Genomic DNA, 20,324 nt, shown 5'->3' with positions numbered 1-20,324 from the left:
GTAAGTAGATTTCTTTCTTTAAGGAAAAAAAGAAACCTTCAGTTTGCAGCTTAGAAGAAATGTCCTTCTGTAGTGGGTTTTGGAAGGTGTTTTTTCCTTTAAAAACATTCATATTGAGTTTTGTCTCTTTAGTCCTTTAAAAATGACAAAATAAACCTGAGATTTGGCAGATGGTGTTCTTAATCTGCAAATTTTTGATCAATGTGTGTTCTGTACGACTTCTGTGTTGCTAGTCTGTTGTCATTTCCAAGAAGGTGAATTCTGTAACAAGCTGAAGTTTGTCTTTTTCAGTATAAATAAAACATGTAACTCTGAGCGGAAAATGTCTTGGGTTTACTAAGAGTTCCAAAATATGTGACCGTCCAACAAATTTAAATACCTGGTAAAAATCCAACATAAAATGAATGGACTTCATTTTATAGGGAAAAATAAATATATTACTCATATTCCAGTATAGAGGTCTGATCCCAAAGGAATTTTGGCATGTGATGGAAAGATCTGAGCCATAGAAAACTGGGGCTTAAGATCTGTTTTGGTGGAAAAAACAGATGAAAGACACCAGAAGTTTTGTTTTAGCCTATATCTGATGGGTAAGATAATATCTTTCTAGCAAGCTGTTTTGAGTATTTAAAGGTCTTTCATAAGTTTTGTGGATGTGAGGCTTTTTAATGTAATTCTTGGCAGCAACATTGCCTAGCCTTACATCATACAGAAATAAGTATATAACTTCATATGCACAGGAACTGTACTTGCAGTGTAGCTTAGTTTCAACACAAGTACTGAATCTGTTGAAGAACGAGCATATAATTCATAGGATAATTATATCCTATGTTAGTAAAATAAGACCATTTGACTTTCTTGGAGGAAATTAGTAAAGAAAATTGTTGGTTGAATTTCTTGTCAAGTAAATGAAAAATGGCTGTTCTTGACATCTGGAAGAAAAAAAGTATACGAGGGAAACGCCAGCAAAGGAAAAACTACACCAAAAAAAGGACTGAGAGAATTGCTGAACTCTAAGGTTCATGCTTAGTGTAAATATAATTCTATAAAAATACTAAAATAGTTCTTTTTTCCTCTTTAATAGTGGTGTTCACACTTGTTTACTTTCTGACGTTTAAATTATATACTGTATTGCATAGATGACAACTCGACAGGCAGTTATTCAAGTACCTGAATATCCTGATTTGTCAAATGCTGCTATATTCATTTTCATTTGTTTTATAGACCGTCTTATGTGCTGTCATTACCTTATGTATAGTCTTAAACATAACAAATAATTCAGGTTTTTTGCCTTTTTAATCATAGTTGCTGTGTTAAATGTGACTCACCAAGGTGCTGCTGTGATGTTGTTGGTTTGAGTACACAAATACTGTCATGACTTGAACAAAACACCGTTGGTTTTGGTGAGATTCTGACGTAATTCCAGAGTGCAGAGTTTAGCTTTATATTAGAAATAATGAAGACCTTTATTTAAATGAAAGATAATGCTTTGGCAATACTTTTTGTGGTGGTTAATAGTTACATTATTCAAAATGCAGTCTCTTCTTTGCAGACCACCACATTCTTGTGATCGCTTAGATGCTTAAGTCTGTGTGAAGTGATGGGCTGCAAAAGCACAACAGACAATGCCACTTTTTTTTGAAAATACGGTTTAGAGAAGATGAGATGTATGTTCAGCTCGTGTGGGACTTCTTAAGTTTATGGTTTACTTCAGGGAAGCTTGAACTATAGGCATGGTCTGCATGGTTTTAGGCTTCTGTCTTCTAAATACATCAGTCTAGGAGGTATTTCTCATCTTAGAAAGATGCATTTATTTGCATACTTCTGTACATGTAGGTTTATCCACAAAATCAGTGGGGACCTAAAATAGCTAGGTGTGTTGAAAGTGATGGGTGTCTCTAGTATTCTGACCTTGTGCATCACCTAGTGTAATTTAAACCGAAAAATCTATCTAAAAAGATCATCTAAAATGTGGGAACATCAGACTTAAGAAGGCTAATAACTTCTTGGTTAAAAAATCTAGAATGCTGTTATGTGCAGGCTACATTATAGAATCCTACTTGCTATTTTCTTGTGATATGCTTGATGCAATGTATATTTCCATTGCTGTTTGTGAAGGCCTGTTCTAGGATTGGAGTCCTAAAATGATTAAATCCTCCTAATATCTGTCCTAAATTTATTCACAGGCAGTTCATATCAATTTGAGGGGTTTTGGCAAGGTTATTCACTAGCTTAAAAAGGCTTTTTTTACATTATCATATTTGTTGTTTTAGCAGTTTGTTACATAGAGGGTATTATTTTCTTGAAATAGGTTGTGGAAGTAAATCTGTAATATCCTGGTACTTAAAAAGCACAGACAAGCTTATTTTTAAGCAAATGATCAGTTAAATTTTTTTAGAAAGTGAATGGGTGAACTACTGTTGTATAACTTGTAATACTTATCAGGTGTGTAGATAAGTAGCTTGGATCCTGTTGTACTTCCCCAATATTGGGGAAGATCCAGTATTGACAGAATTGCAAAGTCCACTGTTTGTGGTAGTTGTTTTTAGTTGTTGGGCAATAAAAAGAATCTGAAAACGTGTTAAAACTGAGGCAGTCTCTATTGAGGCTTTTATTTCTGCGGAATGCCTTTATAAATGTCGGTTTTCATAAATAATAAGGATAAGACAAATGTGTATTTCAAATTATACTTCATTGTTGTGTGCCCCATAGGATGGTGAGGTCTCATGCTTAAAGGGTGGGTAAAAGTATGCATGTTAGTTAACTTAGATTGATTTTGATTTATTTTGTATTTAAAGATAACTTGTCAGAGAAATCCTGGCTGTATGTAACTTGCCTAGACTGTTACACCACAGACAGAGTTGGTTTAATCACCTGCATTTTCTCCAGCTGCTGACATAGCTGCCAGAAAATGTGTAGTGTCATGATAAATTCTTAAGATTATAAACTGTGCTCTTCATGTTTGGGAGTTTTCTTGTTCTTTGTCCTTTGAAGGATGGTCAGTGCAGTGAACTTACTTGAGCTGCTGCAATGAACAGTTTGCAAACAATTAAACTAGTTGTTAGTACTTACTGTTGCAACAAGCTGCTGATGTTGTCATACCCCCCCCCCCCCCCCCCTTTATGTATAGGGTGCAGTGCCAGTTGTTTTTTTATTATTATTATTTTGCTATCAGAATAAATTGTACAAAATAATTCTTTCCTGGCTTTGTCTTTCTGCTTTTAGTTTTGTTTCCCGTGCCCTAAAACATTAGCACTGCTTGCAGTTGGGAAGTTAACCTGCTGTTCCTCGTGCTTCAGTATCATCTCTTCAGGTTTTCTTCACAGTTTTGACTGAGGGTAGAGGTGCATTTTTTGTGTTTGGAGAGATGCTATGCAATTTTATTTTTGAAAATCATCAGTGTGGCCTGGTAATGAGGTGGGAAACTTTTTGCTTCACCAGGTCAAATCAAGACCACAATGGTGTGATTAAAGGTTGCTTCTATTTGATGGTTGGTTATTTGTCTTGACCTCTTGTTACAGCTGGCTTTCTAGTTTTGTGTTCATGGAGAAACTTGGGTTCTGTGATTTCTAGGGAAAAAATAATAAAAATTTCCTTTCTTTTGAAGTTCTTGTGGTGTGTGTAAAGAAATAGTTTTGGCTGTCAGTTTCTCTGTTCATGAGCAAGACACTTGGGAATTAAAACAAATGTTAAGGCCCGCCTTAATAAAGATATAATACTTTAGCAAGTATGCAGTGTTATTCCTGTGCTTGCAACTGAGGAGAAGTTATGTTCTGGGCTTCTATAAAGCTTCCTACGCTAAGAAAGGTCTGTTTAATTAAGGATGGCTCAATTTTTTCCCCCTCTTTGTAAGCCAGAATGAATCTGTAGTGAACTGAGGACCAAGTCAAATTGTTCATAGTTCAAACTGTTTTAGTCTGGAGGAGACTCGGGAAGGGATCTTATTCCACTCTACAACTACCTAAAAGGAGGTTGTAGGCAGGTGGGGGTAGGTCTCTTCTCCCAGATAACAAGCGACAGGACAATAGGAAATTGCCTCAAAGTGCACCAGGGGAGGTTTATATGGGATATTAGGAAACATTTCTTTACTAAAAGAGTACTGAAGCATTAGAACAGGCTTCCCAGGGAGGTGGTGGAATCACCATCCGTGGAGGTGTTTAAAAAAAGTGTGTAGATGTGGCACTTAAGGATGTGGTTTAGTGATGGACTTGGCAGTCCTGGGTTAGCAGTTGGACTTGATGATCTCAAAGGCCTTTTCCAACCTAAATGATTTTATGATTCATTAAATACATTTTGGGAAATGGACATTTTCTTGTGGCTTAAAGTGTGAGGTGGCTGTGCATTTTGGGGTAAAGTGTTGCAAATAATTATAAAGCTGATGTATGTAGCTTAAGAGGTTTTGTAGTCCTTTCTTTTCAGTGAGCTGAGAGAAAGGAAAAAGGCTAAGTTCTGATCCATACTTAAAACTGCATGCTGGGGAAGGAAAGCTTAGAAGTAAGCTAAAATACCTTTATAGTGAAGTATAATAATGAATAACTAAAAGATGTTGGATTATTATGTTACATGTAAAGTTTTTGTTTTATTTTTGAACCATGAACCTTGAAAATCCATTTATAAAATACAAGCTTGGAGATACAGTATGTGAAGTGTTTAGCAATTTTTCTTCTGATTTCATAGCACAATTATCTTCTAATCTTTATAAATACAATGAGTTGAGCAATAGAAGAAGCTATTGTCTCCTAGGTTGTCTTTACTAAAATTTCAAATAGTAATTATTTATGAAAAACTGAAGATCTGAATGATAATTGTAGGACATAGGGGGATACAGAGCCATAAGGCAAATCTGAAAAAGGTTAGTTTGGAGGCTTGGGATACGTTTAAGATATTTAAATAAGTCAAATGCTAGTACCCCTCACCCTATCCCCTGCCCCGGCAGTTCAACAATCTGGGAAAGAACGAAACCCACAAGGTATGTAAAATAGCAAGCTACTGTATATTAACGACCCCATGAAAATCACCTCATTGATAATGTTGTTATTTCTTTTGTTTGCTCTGTCTTTTTCTTGAATCTGCCAGGGGGAGTTACCACTGTGTGCAACTGTAGTGACACATGAACACTTGGATCAGAAGTCATAGTGTAGTAACTGTTTGTAGTGGTAGGATGGAAGTATGAAAATTGCGTGTATACAGAGTTGTTTGGCCTCTGAACCTAGCATTCAGGAGAAGTGCTTACTCTCTTGCTTCACTTCACAGTACTCTTCTATGTTGTCATAATTCTCTTCTTTTTCTTCAGATACTGCTAGTTAATGCTGTATCTGTTGGCTGTCCCCTCAGTGTGGTGCAGTTAGTACTCAAGGGAGACTATCAGTAAGTGCGCTGAATGGAGTTTTTTGACTTAACTCTGGCCTCTCAGTCTGCGTTTTAATAAGTTGCAGAAACTTGTATGGACTTGTGGAAAAGCTTTGAGTGAAGTTGAGTGTCATTAGAAATGTCTGTCCTGTAGGAGCCAAGGCTGAACTGAGGGTGTTTAAAATTTCATGACCCCCTTAAAACGTTGCCCTTGCCAATAGAGGGGGTGGTGTCCTTTCCCTGTCTGAATCCCTTCATTCTTCCTTATTGTAGGAGCTTTCATGAGGTTGATTTGAATTGGGTGGGCTCCCCGAGCTGTTTACTACATAGCTGCATGGATGGTTGTACTGCTGTAGCGCAGGGAGAGAAGCTCAGGGGTGAGAATAAGTGGTTGGTGGGTGAAACTGTCCTTTCCAGTGGTAATGCTGTTTTTCCCTTGTTTGAAGTGTGTGTGGAACTACAGTTTAAGGAATGTAGTAATCTTAGGCTTCCTCTAAACTAAGTGAGGAGAGGCATCTCCAGGGGGCTAATCAGATGTTAGATGACCCACTTTCTCACCAATGCTTTAATTAAACTGCTCCTCTAAATACAGAGTTTACATTAGTAGTAATAAAATATAATCCCAAATACTTGACATGCACAGAACTGATGACCTTGGAGGAAATTTAGGCATGTTAGTAGAAACTTACTTTTCTTAATATTCTCATTTTATGATGATGGATTTTTTATTTAATCAATTGACATAATGATGCAACTTCTCAGAGCTTGTGACTTTTTTTTTTTGCTGCTAGTACAGCTGTAAATTTATCAGAACATAAAGCTTTTGAAAGCTTTTTGAAATTCATTATTTAAACAGACTTTTTACAGGTTTGGGTTTTTTTCTTTCATAATCCTGTCCTTATTTTTGATCACTTCGGGATATTTAGGACTGGTAAGTTGGGACTTTCCTTGGACTTAGAATTTATTTTCAGTTTGAAGATGATGACAAATATTTTTGAGTTTTGTTCTGTCACCTTTATAAGTGAACAAAATAAGTCTTCAATCTCCATAGACTGAAGTGAAGTCACTTGCTTTTCTTAAGCATTGCAGGAGGTTGCAGCCACCAAGAATTTATTTATCACATTCAGAAACTGTGCTTCTGGGTGGTACTTCGAAGTTCAGTGGTCTCACTTTCTATAAGGCTTTGTCAACAAACAGGTATTGTGTAGTATTTACTATTTCATTTAAATTAGTTTAAAAAATTAGCTTTACTATACATTATTGAACCTCTTTGCATGTATTTCAAATATATTTATTGTATATTTAAGAAATTGTTGTATTTTTAAAAGTTTTTTTCTGCCGTAAAGGGAACTTCAAAGCTATCTTCTTTCAGATTGGGCTTCTTCCCTGTGGATTTAAACTGATGGTCAGATTGATGTGGCTTCTCTAAATAAGTTAGTGCAACACCTGCGTTTAAACCAATGTAATTTCTGTTTGTAAACAAAGATGTTGGCGCTGGTGGGAAACTGTTGTTAGTTTTGAACTGACAGGAAAGTTGTGGCAGGAAGACTACCATTACGAATGTTACTGGAGGACCAGTCTCATATACATGAGTACTGCTCCCTGAATATGTCCTTTTATTCTTCACATTTATTCTGTCACATTTGCAATGAAAATTAAGGTTGGATTATTTACAGATTACTTTATGACACTAACTGTGTGTGTATCCAAAATAGCAAAGAAGATATGTTTATAACATATGTATTTAGACACTCATTATTTTACATTTGTAGTATTTAGTTTTTATATAACTATGTTCTATTTATATTATGATTTATATACTTACATAAAATGTCTAACAGTTCTTTTATTTATGTGTGTATATGTAGAGGGAGAGTTATCTTTCTAAACTTGTCTGCCTTTCACTGTTCCAGTTGATGGCCAGTCAAGACTGCTGAATTCTTACAACTTATTGGCATACACAGAAGTACATGCCTTTGGCATAATAATATTCTCCTGTTACAGTTTTGTTTTTTTTTTTTTTAAATCTTAGTCTTTGGGCCTATCTCTGTACTGGTTTGTATAGAACATGGCACAATAATGCCTTTATTGTAGGTCTTTGGTACTTCAGCAGAAAGAGTAAGTAGCAAAAGGACACTGTAACCTTGTTCGCTGGAGTGAGTATCAAGTATCCACCACTATGTAAGCAATTCATATTTCTGGGATCCTATTCATCCTGTGATAAGTTGAGGGTGGTGTTCAAGTACATCCCAAAGGGGGAAGGATGCAGAAACTCACAGCTGAAATACAGATGAAAAGCAAGAGCTGTAAATATAGAGGTTTGGGCAGGCACCCCCCCCCTTTGTGTAAGGCGCTGTGTAGATACGGGACAATGTTGTAGTTACTGCAAGGGAGGACTTCCTAGAGGCTGCAGTATTAAGCTCTCTAGTGATGTTATAGTTTCCTATTGAATTAGAGAATTCACGAAACAGCAGCTGAGTCAGATGAAGGATTAGAAATGGGATGAAGTAGTTTTCCAACAACAGGGCTCAGTGAAGTATTTAGAGGACTTTCCCTGCCTGTTGTGAGTCATGTTATTCTCCCTTTCTGTACAAATGATTGAGTAATATGCACCACTGGGTTGAAAAAGTGAAGCTATTGGTGCTCATTAGTGTAATTTTATCACAGATAAGAAAAATATATGGGCTGCAGCCTGATTTTGTTACATTATTTATGTTCATACCCAAGAAAAAAACCCACCTGATTTAGAAGATGTGCAGTTATTTTAAGCTAAATTGACCGTGTTTCAAGTGAAATTACTCTGACGTTATTTACCCAGTTTTTGATAGTAAACAACTTCTTTGATTTGTAGCACAGATGGAAAATACTTGGGGTTGTTGCTGTAAGTGGAGTTATGCAAGTAATTCCAGCAAGATTACTGGTTCCATGTTTGTTTAAAGGTTTTTTCCTTACTTAAACTATCTGATCTGTTGTCCTTTCAGTGTTTAAAGGATGGTTGCAGATGTTTGTGTAAACAAAGTAGCTGCACTTAGGAGATACCCTGTCTGATTATAAGGTTTGTTTAATCTCTTATTAAAAAACCACCCCCTATAATTTAAGATATTTTAATTCTTAAAATTAAGTGGGACATTGGCAAGATAGCACTGGAATGTTTTTCAAGGCTACTGGTAAACCTTTACCTATTCTACTCAAAATGTCTGAAGTGAGCATAAAGCTGTGTAGGACTAGTTTGGGAAGTTGGTGTGTTGTGGTTTCTTTTTCTGCCCTTCTCTTCTCTCACCCCCCCCCCCCCCCCCTTTTTTTTTTTCCTCCTTTCCCCCCCCTGTTATTTTGTGTATCATAATTATTCTCTGGAATGGAAGGCATACTGATGTGCTGTAGAATCTGCAGTGCTTTTTGCCAGTGCAGTCATTAATCTAATAGTTTGCTAATATAAAAGGGCACTTTGTTTTAATAAAGCACTTTGGTTTGCCATAGGAGAGGATTCTTGAATGCAGTCTTTCTGTTTTGCCCTTGAAAAGCTCTTTGAAAATCTGCCTAATTCCATGGTAGAGTGCTGAAAGGCTCACTTGGAGCTCTTTTGAGAAGGAGTTAGACTTCCCAGAATTTAGAGACATAGGGAAGTAAGTGTCTCACAAGAATGTGTTCTATTACATTCAGTGTAAGCTTTTTCCTTTTTTTAAATTTTTTTTTCAGCAGAATTTTCTACAGCATTATATGAGTTTTATGTTGTGATGCTACTATTCCAGAGTTGTAAAAACATATAACATAACCATCTTTCCCTGCCCTCCCCCGGACTTACTTTTTTGAGGTGACACTTGTCAGCCGCAGCTTTCTGTTCTGAGTGATGCTGTGTTACAGCTATACTTTGTGTCCAGGCTGTTCTACAGACCCTGCTTGCCATGCGCACTTCAGAGCAGTTATATTTCATATACTTGACATCTGGTTGTGAAAACTAGGCAGGCTTTTAGACAGGCTTTTAGCTTATTTTTTTTTTCCTTCCTCCAGTTACAGCTAGTTGTAAGACTGTAAGAGTGTTTGAAGGACACTGAGGTTGATCTCAGAGGATGGGAGAGGAAAAAATAGGTTTGTAGTTGGCCTTGAAAAGATTAGGTACAAACCGAAAAGTGTCAGTTTTCCTTTTGGTTTCCTTCCCACTTCCTCCCCTGCCCCCCCAGCTCTTTTCTATGCCGGGAGCAGTGACCAAAATGTCTGTAGTTTTTACTTTACTTTCCTACCACACAGTTAATACATTTTTTTAGGGCAAAGGCTAATGAGTCACTTTTAGTGAAATTTCAATATTTATTTACTCCCAATACATTCAAACAAACATTTATGTGAAACTCACTGTAAGGATTTTGGGTGTTGTGAGGGTTTTTGGGGGGTTTGTTTTAATGCATCAGTCATTAAGTGGAACATCCCTTTTGGAGAACTAACTTTTAACTTACAGTTTTGTTTAATGCTGTATATTCACTGGTCCTACAAGGTGGTGTAGCAAGGCCAGGTTACCTGTGTGTTGTCCAGTGAAACTTAACAGAACAAGTTCAAGGATAAATCTGCTGCAAATGGAGGATGATGACACTTTTTATTCCTGGTCCTTTAGCACTGGTGTTGTACCACTGGTAGTTAAAATAGTGGATTACAATGCCTGACTGTAGTATAGGACAGAGTGGTGCAGTTCAGTCCCTTGTCTGGACCACGGGCAACTGTTTGCTGAAACTTGGAATGATTTTAAGTTCCCTACAGCTACAGGGAGAGCATGGAGAACAGTAAATGCACTACAGTCTGCCAAAATCGGGACAGTCACTAGGGCGTGTGCATTCCTCTATCTTTGCTCTTGTAATAGGTAGATAAGATGTTCTTCATTTGGATAGTTCGGTTGTCTTAAAGTGAAGCTGAGTAAAGAAGCCTGTTTCACACTACTGCTTCCTGCCTCCATCTCACATAGTTTACCTGCAAGCAGTGTTGCTAAGATGCCCAGGTGTTTCCCCCATTTTTTCATTGATGAGGGAATAGGAGAACTCTTTGTTAGTAGCTGAGGCATGTATATGCTGTATGGGAAATAGGACCGGATGTGAAGCAAGTGTGATGTCCTAGTTACAGCATGCTACTAAATAAATCTGTTTATAAGAACAGAAGCAAAATGGTGATGACCATAAAGATAGCCATAACCAGCCACTTAACAAGAATACACATCTCAAATATAACTCTAGCATTAAACTTAAGTAGTCATGGTGGATGTGATTGTCATATTCAAATACTAAGCTTGGATTTTTTTAAGTATGTTATTTAAAATATGTTTTAAAAGACTGTGTTTTCTGAGTGAATGTAAAAGGAGAGCAGGAGTGAAATCTGAAAGTGACCAGTTGTCTCACATTGGAACACAACACTGATAAGCAAACAGACCCGGTTATGTTTCCTTCCAAAGGAGGGTGGATCAATTCTGGTCTGTGTGACCTTCAAGCTAATTTTGTTCAGTTACTTTTGAAGTGCTAAATTCTTTCTTCCCTAACGTGTGTCTGTATAAGAGCTTTTTTATCAATAGGTAAGCTAAAATTGTGGGAACAGATACCTTTTAGTGATGTGTTCAAAAACTTGGTTTAAAATTTTTTGGTTGTTGTTGTAGAAAGCCATACTGTAGATTATTTGCTACGCAAATTAAGCCTGCAAATACATGGGCTTAATAAAAGTACTGTGTATTTTGTGGTGGACTAATAAGGTTTTGTAGTTTTTCTTTGTTTCAATGAGGTAAGAGATTATTAATCTTACTAATACCATTTTCAACAGGAAACCAAGTACAGGTTTAAATGAAAAGCAAAGTTTTTATCTTTTTTCTCTCTGATAAAACTGCGCATTCAATTCAGTCTTTGAGAAATTAAATGAATTTACTTTGACATCAGTATTGACACATAAGAGTAATAGGGTTTTTTTGTTAATATTGCAAAAATAAGAAGAAGTCTTTTAATGAGTAGAATGGCTTCTTTCTGTATGCTTACATTTGATGGAATGTTTAATAATATTCTTTAGCTTAAAAATACATCTGTCAATTAATACTGCAGCCGTCACCCAGATCCAGGAAATGCAAAATAGCTGCATATTCCGTTTGGAACACTGCATATGCAGGAAATACAGTATATTGTTTGGAAAAATCTTTTAAAACTTTCTGTTGGCGTAATTACAACTTCATAAATGTTTGGTTTCTTTTTGGGACTCCTAGCATGGATTTTTTTTCTCAAAATATCATTTGCAGCTATAACTATTATCAAGATTTGTACTGCAGTATGAGGGAGACAGACATTCTGTGGTGTGGTGGCGTGTGTGCATTCACTGGGATGAGATCTTGTGCTAACACTATTTCTTCCTCATGTTTTAAGAAAACACACCTTACTTTATGACATATTTAAATGAGCTGCTTAGATACACCATTTTTTGGGGGGGAATATGCCATTTGCTTGTTGGCAGTTCCTTTATTTACTGGCTAATGTGCCTTATAAAGTGGCCTTTTGCCCTCTGAAGGGCATGGTGTGAGGGAGAGGAGACAGAAATAGGATAAATTTGCAGATCCGTAATGAGAATCTGTGGTTCTGTAGTTGCTCCTTATCATAACATATATGTAGCTTGTTTAACACAGTCCTAATCACATAGTTCCCAAAGACGTTAAGTACCTCTGTGCTGAATCAAGGACTTCTGCTTTGGAGCAAAGGCTATCCCTTTTGATAAGTCTTTACAGGTTAAATATCTAACAGCTTTTAGAAGCCTGCTAAACTGTGTAGTTTAGATGCACTTGTGTATCTATAATCTGATTTGCATTAAATATATGAGCAAAGACAGTAAATACACGAGCAAAGTGCCCTTACTTTACTCATTAAGGTAATAGGTATAAAATAGGTATAAAACACATTTATTGGGAGGAAAAAAACCCTATACATACATGCATAATTTTGTTGGGGTTTTTTGTGGTTTGTTTGTTTGTTTTGGTAGAGTGTATAAGGCGTATTTGAAAACAAACTTTGATACCGATCTCCATTGATGTCTGGTGTCTTAGTAGGAGGATGATAAAAGGAACATGGGCAGTTCCCTTGGTTTCATTGTGGCTCTCTGGGAAAGTTGCAGTCTATCTTGTTATAATCTAGATCCGCTTGCAGAAAGTGTTGTAGCAAGAGCTAAGGGGGTAAAAAATACTGTGAATTGGGTAAGAAGGACGACATTAGGAGTGCTGTGCAGTGATTTCTTTCACTGTGTGCAGTAATGTCTGCTGAACATAGTTTTTCTGTCTTCCCCCTTTCCTGTTTTTAGCATTTGTTTTTCTTTTTTTGGAGTTCAAAAGTTTTTTGCCTGGAACAGGTGGAATTAATTTTATTGACCATTTACTGATGTTCTCCATCATTATCCTGATTTTAATGAATAGCTTTCTTGTATGTTTAAAGTAGAAATAAAAAGCTTTAAAAAAAAGTGAGCTAATGCCTCTCATCCTGGTCGATCAGTGTACAGATAGCTATCTGTTACAATTATTACTTCTCCAGTGTTTAGGTCAAGTTACTTTCCAAGAAGATGTGTTCTGTCCACATCAGTTTGTTTTAAAAACTGCAGCCACATGTTATGCTTTGACACAGTAGTGGTAAGTGCTAAAAATTAAGAACAAAAAATATTCCTAAGTGAATACATTTTCTGTGGATTAAGCAGTTTTACTAACTATGTAGGACCTTTCAGAAGACTCTGAGGGTATTTATTTATTCTTATGCATGCTTTGCAAAATGCATAGCTAGAAGTAGTCCTCTTCGAAAAATGAGTGCCTTGAGTAATAAAAGGGGTCATCTCACTGGTGCAAACATTTTCACAGGAAAGGCTACCAGAATGCCACATATGAATTCTTGAGTGCATTAGGTTTCTGGGTTTTGGGTTGTGGGTGTGTGTTTGTTTGTTTTTTTCCCCCCCTTCTTTTTCTCTTTAATGGTTCCCTTTAGTACATTACTGCCAAAGAGTAACCTGTAGAAAATACTGAGGGATTCAGCTCATAGGTTGGAAATTTATTTCAAAATATTAGTGAGAAAGGATAACCTACTTTGTAGCTGCTTTAGTAATAATTTGTATCATGATACATTGCCTGTCTTAGAGCTTAGTGCTTATTTATTTTGAGATACTAATTTGAAGACTAATTGTGACAGAAAAAGTCAGAGGAGTGTCATAAAACAAAATGTTTCTATTGGTACTTAAGATGTTGCCAGGACTTAGCTGCTAGGTAGACCTTATCTGAATTTGTGTGGTTGTTTGTGTTGGTTTTTTTTTTTTTTTTTTTTTTTTTCCCCCAGGAAATCAGCAGGTTTTAGTGTGAACTCATGGTGCAAACGTTTTTGCAATATGCTGTTCCTTCTATTTGCTATTTAAAGAATCTTTTCCTAGATAATGTACCTTACTTGTATTTCCTCAATCCTTTAAACCAATATGTTGTTGAAAACTTTTGTCCTGTTTATGAAATAGTTGTTCCTGATAAGAAAATCTTCATTTTCTGAGCCCCTTTGCTAAGATGGGAGGGAAGGTGAATCAGTTGTCATGTGTGGTTTCTGAAACTGCAGCGTTTAAGGCAAACATTGAGACTGGTCATTAAGAGCAGCAACCCTTGCTTTTGGTAGTACTTTTTATAGCCCTTGTTACAAAATCAGTAGGACTATTCATAACATGTTGAAGCACTCTCTGTGTTTTGCACTTGTAGATGTAGAAAGAAGGGTCCAAAGAGCAAACGGACCTTGGGTCTTGTAAATCCCCATCTCCTGTCTGTAACATCAGACTCTCTGTAGCTCTGTGAAAGAGCAACCAGGAGTGTTGTGTGTGTTTATCAGCTTTCTAGATGGTGGTGAGACTAAAAGCTTGATCCTGCTTCCATTGCAACAGGTAGCAACAGGACTGGACCTCAGGCTAGTACCTTGCCGGCCATTGTGTTATGGGCTGTCAGTTTCTTTGCGTGTGTCAGGCCTGAAAGCTTGGTATCTTAAACATGTTTGGCGCCTACCAGGTAGGGAAAAGGACATAAATAATGCTGGCAACGGGGAGCATAATGTAGGATTATGAAGACACATCTGCACAGGTTTCTGCAAAGATGTGGTGCAATAATTTGTATGCAGTCTGAATTCTAGACTGTTCAGGTTGATTGATTGAGATGGAAAAAGAACGGTCACAGTAACTTTGCATCTTGAGTAAAATGTGTGCAGCCCTATTGTTCATATGGATGAATGCCCTCAAGCCATTTTAGGGTTTTCTTTTATTAGTAGCTTGTACATCTTTCTGTAGATGAGGGCACAACAAGCAGGCACTGTTTTGGGTGGCTGCAGTGCTGCCTGGTATTACCTTGATGGTTCTTGATGTTTTTTTAAAAGCTTGGACAGAATGCCATGAATACATAACCATTAGAGATTATAAGAAGGGAGTGCAAGAGAAACGGTGAAGTTTTACACAAACAAATTCTGATATTTTTTTTTTCTCCCCCTGCTTCTTTTCCACTTGGCAAATTCCATTGACAAATACCTGCTGAGCCATACTTTTGCAGCATCTTTTGTGCTGTAAATATGTTACCTCCTGGCAGTGTGCATTATGAAAAAGAACTGCTTTCAAAGACCGGTTAATTATAATTATGTTAATGGAAGCATTTTTAATTTGGAGTGATGATAGCTGATCAACAAGGATGCAGGTAAATCTTTTCATTATGGTTAGGACAGGTCAAGGGCTGTACACTGTGATCCATAAAATCCCATTCTGGTTAACTGCTCCTTCTCATACCAGTATATTTCATCAGGTTGATAACATGTGCACGAGTTCTGTATTCCCTACAGTACTGAAGTTAGGGAAGAGAAGCAAAATACAAGAGCATCATCAAGCCCATACTGCTTAGTAAACTAGCTGTCAAAGATGAAAAATGCTTAGCAGAAAGTCAAGTGATAAGCACTGAATATGTAACTACTTTTCTTTTCAAACAGAATCTACTTAAATTGTTACACGAAATTTATGACACAGTTTACTTTTTGGGTTACCATGTGTATCTGTGTCAGAACTGCTGTGGACTTTGTGAATGTTCTTGCTCACTGTTTTGTTGGGATGTGGTTTGGGGGGTGGCAGTTGTAGTGACAGCTTGTATGGAAGTATCAGATAGGTTTCATGAATCAGAGTGAACTATAACCAAGTTCTCACTCATAAGTAATGAACGAAATTACATGATTTAACTAGTTAGTGTGTTTTATTTCTTGAAGTCTTTTTGGTATTGCCACTTCTTTAAAGCAGGTTTAATATTACTGTCTTGGTAGGTGTATAAATTGATTTGAGGGAAGAGAAGTAGCAGCCACAAAACTTATTGTGTAATTCTTCAAATTTGAGTGATTTGTCTAAGTTTGTTATTTATCATAAACACCATGGCCCTGCTTCAGACTTGGACCATTTTCTTTTTTTACATTGCACACAGGATGTTTAGTAAACTTGTTTACAGTTTCCTAAATTAGTTTTAAAGCTTTGGAGTGGTTGTTTTCAGTTTCTTTCTACATGACAATTTCCGTAATAAACAAGAGAGAGTAACTACTGTGCATGCCATTTTTTGAGATTATTTCATGTCAAGGGAGGCAGGCGTGTGTGAAAATAATTTCTAGTTCTGAACTTCTTGAGTTCAGAAGCTCTTACAAGCTCAGAGCAGGCTTCAACCTACCATTTGCTATTGGGGAGAGAGAGATACTGGTGACTATGGGATGAAAGCCCATGGCTATTCTGCAGACTTTAGTAGTTACTGGTTTTGTGTTTTCACCATAGTCTACTAGACCTGCAAATCATCTGAGTCCTTTTCCAGTTAATCATCTTTGTCACCAGCAGGACAAGGGATAGTTTTGAAGAAGAGGAGTCGGCTTTCCTGGGTGTTAATTCCTAGCTATTGAAGTGCCCTATTTCTTTGTCAAAGTAAATTTGACACAAAAGCAAGTAAAAAGCATGTTTTATATTCCTTTCTCTCTTCCTCTGCTCCCCTTTCTCTGCTGTTACTTTGTCAGTCCACTGTCCTCTCCTTACTCTGACACTTGAGAAACTTGCTGTAGAAATGAGATCATCTAGTTCAGTTAAAAATCAGCTTCAGGGTTTGCAAGGTATATTTGTGTTTTAGTTGGTTAAGTAGATGTTATTACTGAAGATTTTAGTCAATCCTACTTCTTTTTTTTGTTGTTGCTGCTTTTATTTTTTTCTTTTATCTATCTGTAATAGGTTTATGTAAGGACCATCAAAAGTTTAGTAGTGCTGTAAAGGTAGTTGTGTTCATCTGTGAACCGTAAACTTAAAAGCCAGCTTTTCAGAGGAAATTTGCAATGTAATGTAGCTGTAAGTAATGCTTTTCCTTTGAGTTTTTATCTTTAACTTGAAGACAAGTTGTTTGGTAAGCTAACTAAATAAAGTAAGAACACATCATGGCAAGATAATGGTGGGAAAGTTCTTGCAGGAAGAATTTTGAGGACTGGGTTAAGTAAAGGACTTTCAGGTAAACTTCAGCAGACAACGTTGCATACTTGTTATTTCAATGTTTTGAAATTACAGTTGTTGTGGAAACATCTGTTTATGGTTATCTTTGCCTTACCTCTCTACATATATATATTTTCATTTGCTGAAACCAGGAATTTAAATTTAGATACAGGAGTTAGAAATTATTCTTAATATAGGAAGTTGAGAATTCTGTTTCTAATGGTTTGAAGAATCCTTTTTCAAGAAGAGATAAGTTAAAGTTGCACAGTATGTCTGCAAGCTTCCTATTGAGTGGATGCTTGAATATTTGCAGGATGGGAGAAGAAATTGGTCAGCTGGTCAGAGAGAATGATTTTACTTGTCTTTGTTTTGCCAAACTAAATATGATAGTACTTTGAGTTGCTATTACTTCTAGCAGAGAGAGATTAATGGTCAGGCTGTAAATAAGCCTGACATAATAGAAATAGTTTCTTGTGCCTATGCTGTGTGTGTTTCAGGAGACTAAAATGCATGTGGATAAACATGCTAGCAAATCGAAAATCTGAAACACTTGTGATCAGCAGCTGGAAATGGAAAGAGATGACCTCCCCTCTGCCCCCCCACCATCTAACACTTAAGCAAAGGGAACAGAAGGTTTAAAGGCCAAAGAATACATCTTGCTGTGTCTCAGTTGTGGTCTGTGGTTTGTTTAATGTTATGGGTTTTGGAAAATGTAGTTGGCTTCCTAATTCACTTTCTTTGTGTAGTCAAGGCCTCGCAATGCTGTGTAGCAATTTAGTTTCCTAAAGCATTCACAGAGCCTCTTCAAGGCAGACAGTTACTTAACGTGATCACATACAACTTAATTTTTCATTACTTTTTTTTTGTTAGCTCTTCAGAGGCTTTGACAGAAGGCACTTCTGAAGTGCCTTTAATGTTTTCCAAATGGTGTTAAAAATGTTGTGGGGCACATACTGCAATTTTTCTGTTTAAAATTACCTGACAGAAGTAATGATAATATCTTAGCTGAAATAGTTTTATGGTCCTCTGGTGGTGGGAGAGAGAATGCCTGAAATACTCCCAGGATTTCCAGCCTGTCTCCCGTTGTGCAAGTGTGCAAGAATTCCTGTCACGTACAAGGGTGTCAGAGGTGTGTGTTCAAGGGGGGAGAAAAGGAAGCTAATGAATCTCTTTAGCAAGTGCTTGCTTGTGTCTGAATGGGTTTAACAAGCTAGATTTAATTTTAATTCTTTGAGGAGTTCTGATGCTGGCTTTACACTGCACTGGTAGCTCTCTTAAAGCACTATATGAAATTTCATGAATTGAAACAGACTTTAAAAGAGGATGCAGGCATGCTTCTTAGATACTGAGCTTAGGGGAGTATGTTGCATATGCCGGCATTCATTTCAAGTAGTGTTTTCTTTAGTTAGTTTGTGGTGTGAACATTTCCTTTAAACTTTGTTCAGAGAAATCTGTATGCATTCTCTGCAGTGAATAATTTTAAAATGTTCTGTAGAAATACATTTAGAGCTGCATGCAGTTTTTTGTCTCCTTGTGCTGAAGTCACTTTAAATCCATCACCCCAGCCTGTAGAGTTGTTAGGCAGAAATCTTCCTGTGAAGGTGGATGAGTTTGTTCCTGCATCAGTTTTGCTTGAACATACCGAAGGCAGCCATGTAATAACATGTAGTAATGAATGAAACCTGTTGGAATTTTAGAAGAGCGTCTAGTATCATTGATCTTGCTAACGAGCAATGATTCAAGTGCTACAAATTGTAAAGGATCTGGTGTCGCCAGCAAGACGGAGAACAGACGCTGCGAAGAAAGGTAAGAGCAGCACTGGGATATATTCAGTGTTCCGAGTATTTGCTGTAAAACAGAAATTTGGGAGTTTGGTTGTAGTTAAATTGTGTACTTAATGTTCTTTGTTGTGGCATGTACGGCTGCCATAATTTGGCTTTGAACTATATTAAGCCTAATTGTTACAGTTTTGCAACTGAGCTTTCCTAAAGAGAATCCCAGTAATCTTTATTATGCTGAAGATGGAGTTTGTCAGTGTTTGTAACAGCTACTGTTGTTCTAAAGATCTTTTCCTTCTTTTTCTGTGATAAAAACGTTTTTCTTGTTATAGCTCAGGCTGTGAAAATAGCAAACATATTCTGTGTAATCTCATCAGAATAGTTTTTAGAGCTTAAAGTTCTAAATGAGAGTAACAGCAAAAATGGGCTGCTTTAGTGCATATGGAAGGGAGAGAGACTGAAAGTACACAGCTGCAGTGCTGTTTAGGATTTACAATTAGGTTTTTCTAGGTTACAAATAATTTCAGACCTAAAATGGCTATTGTAAGTGTACAAAACATTACTTGAAATACCAAATTATTGTTTGAAATTAATTGATGTCAAATGCTTTTCTTGTTGTCTTCAGTGTGTTGAATGTTGGCTTTTTTTCGCTGAAGTAGTGCCATCCTTTGTGGTATCTGGCATACTTATCTAATTAGGAACTGATTAAATACTTTTTTTCCATCTTTAGTTTTATATCGTAATTATTTGCAACTGCTAAATATGGTTTGTAGAGGTGTCTTTAAAATGTTGTTTCTTTCTTACTGGAATTAATTTTCTCAGACTATTTTGTATTAAATAGGTCATGAATAATTTAGGATCTACAGTATCTGTGTGTGTGTTCCTATGCCATTGTTTCATTCTGCCCTTATGTGTAATGTGTGGCTATGGGCAAGCACCTTTATTTTAAATCACTCATCTAGTAACGTCAGGGCACTGTAATTCTGAGTTAGTTAATGGATCACCTCTGTAAGAAAACAAAATAAGTAAAGGTAGAAATGGGCTCTGCTGTAATCCCCTTACTCTGAAAAAAAAGGCATGCTTGTCATAAAAACAAACTTCTTAATTGCTTAGATTTTTGCAATGATTGGTTGAACATCCCACCCAATAGTTGCATAATTTCATCAGAATTAATTACTCAACTTCAGTTCTCTGCTCACTGTTCATTTTTTGATTTTTGTACTTATGCTCCACTAGTTACAGAGAAGAATGAAGGGGACAGGAGTTCTACTTGTCTGTTCTGCATGTAGGTAGCTAGTCAGGCTTGATTATTATTATTATTTTAAGAAATAGTGTAAGAACTGATTAACACCAAAATATATTTAAAAACAATGTTTATTGGAACAGATTCAATTGAATTGGAAGGGAAACTCCTGAAAAATGTAAGGAAATGCTTTTTTTCTCAATTCTAAAGCTTTGAGGTTTTTTCTGTTTTACTCCCTTGTTAAAAGACTAATTTTGGGTCGTTGTTTGATGGTATTCTCAAGCTGCTAGTAACTGAGCTAATTAGATGTTAGCTCTTACGGAACTTGGTAGTACATTTTGACAAGCAATATTAAGAACTTAGCGTAAAAAAAATTTCAAATGTTCTGAAGAAAACATTTACCAAAGATGCAAAATGCTGAGAGACTTCTGTGATAAATACAGCAATTTGAGTGGGCATTAGGTTTTTGGTGTTTG

General features: G+C 36.6%; 1 protein-coding gene across 11 annotated transcripts in view; it reads left to right on the top strand.

Annotated features, from left to right (window-relative positions):
* USP6NL (USP6 N-terminal like) overlaps positions 1-20,324 on the top strand; it is a 200,877-nt gene that overhangs the window by 18,128 nt on the left and 162,425 nt on the right. The window contains exon 1 of one of the 11 annotated variants that reach the window (XM_080392036.1): positions 12-18,633. The exons of the other annotated variants lie outside the window; for them this stretch is intronic. Coding sequence (XP_080248162.1) covers positions 18,561-18,633 — 73 coding nt within the window. The 5' untranslated portion in view covers positions 12-18,560. Of the gene's footprint in view, positions 1-11; positions 18,634-20,324 lie in introns of those variants that run through there. 11 annotated transcript variants of the gene reach the window in all.

This window comes from Falco punctatus (assembly GCF_963210335.1).
Source record: "Falco punctatus genome assembly, chromosome: 6".
Classification (NCBI taxonomy): domain Eukaryota; kingdom Metazoa; phylum Chordata; class Aves; order Falconiformes; family Falconidae; genus Falco; species Falco punctatus.
Note: the sequence above shows the minus strand (reverse complement) of the source record. Positions and strands in the feature narration are given on the sequence as shown.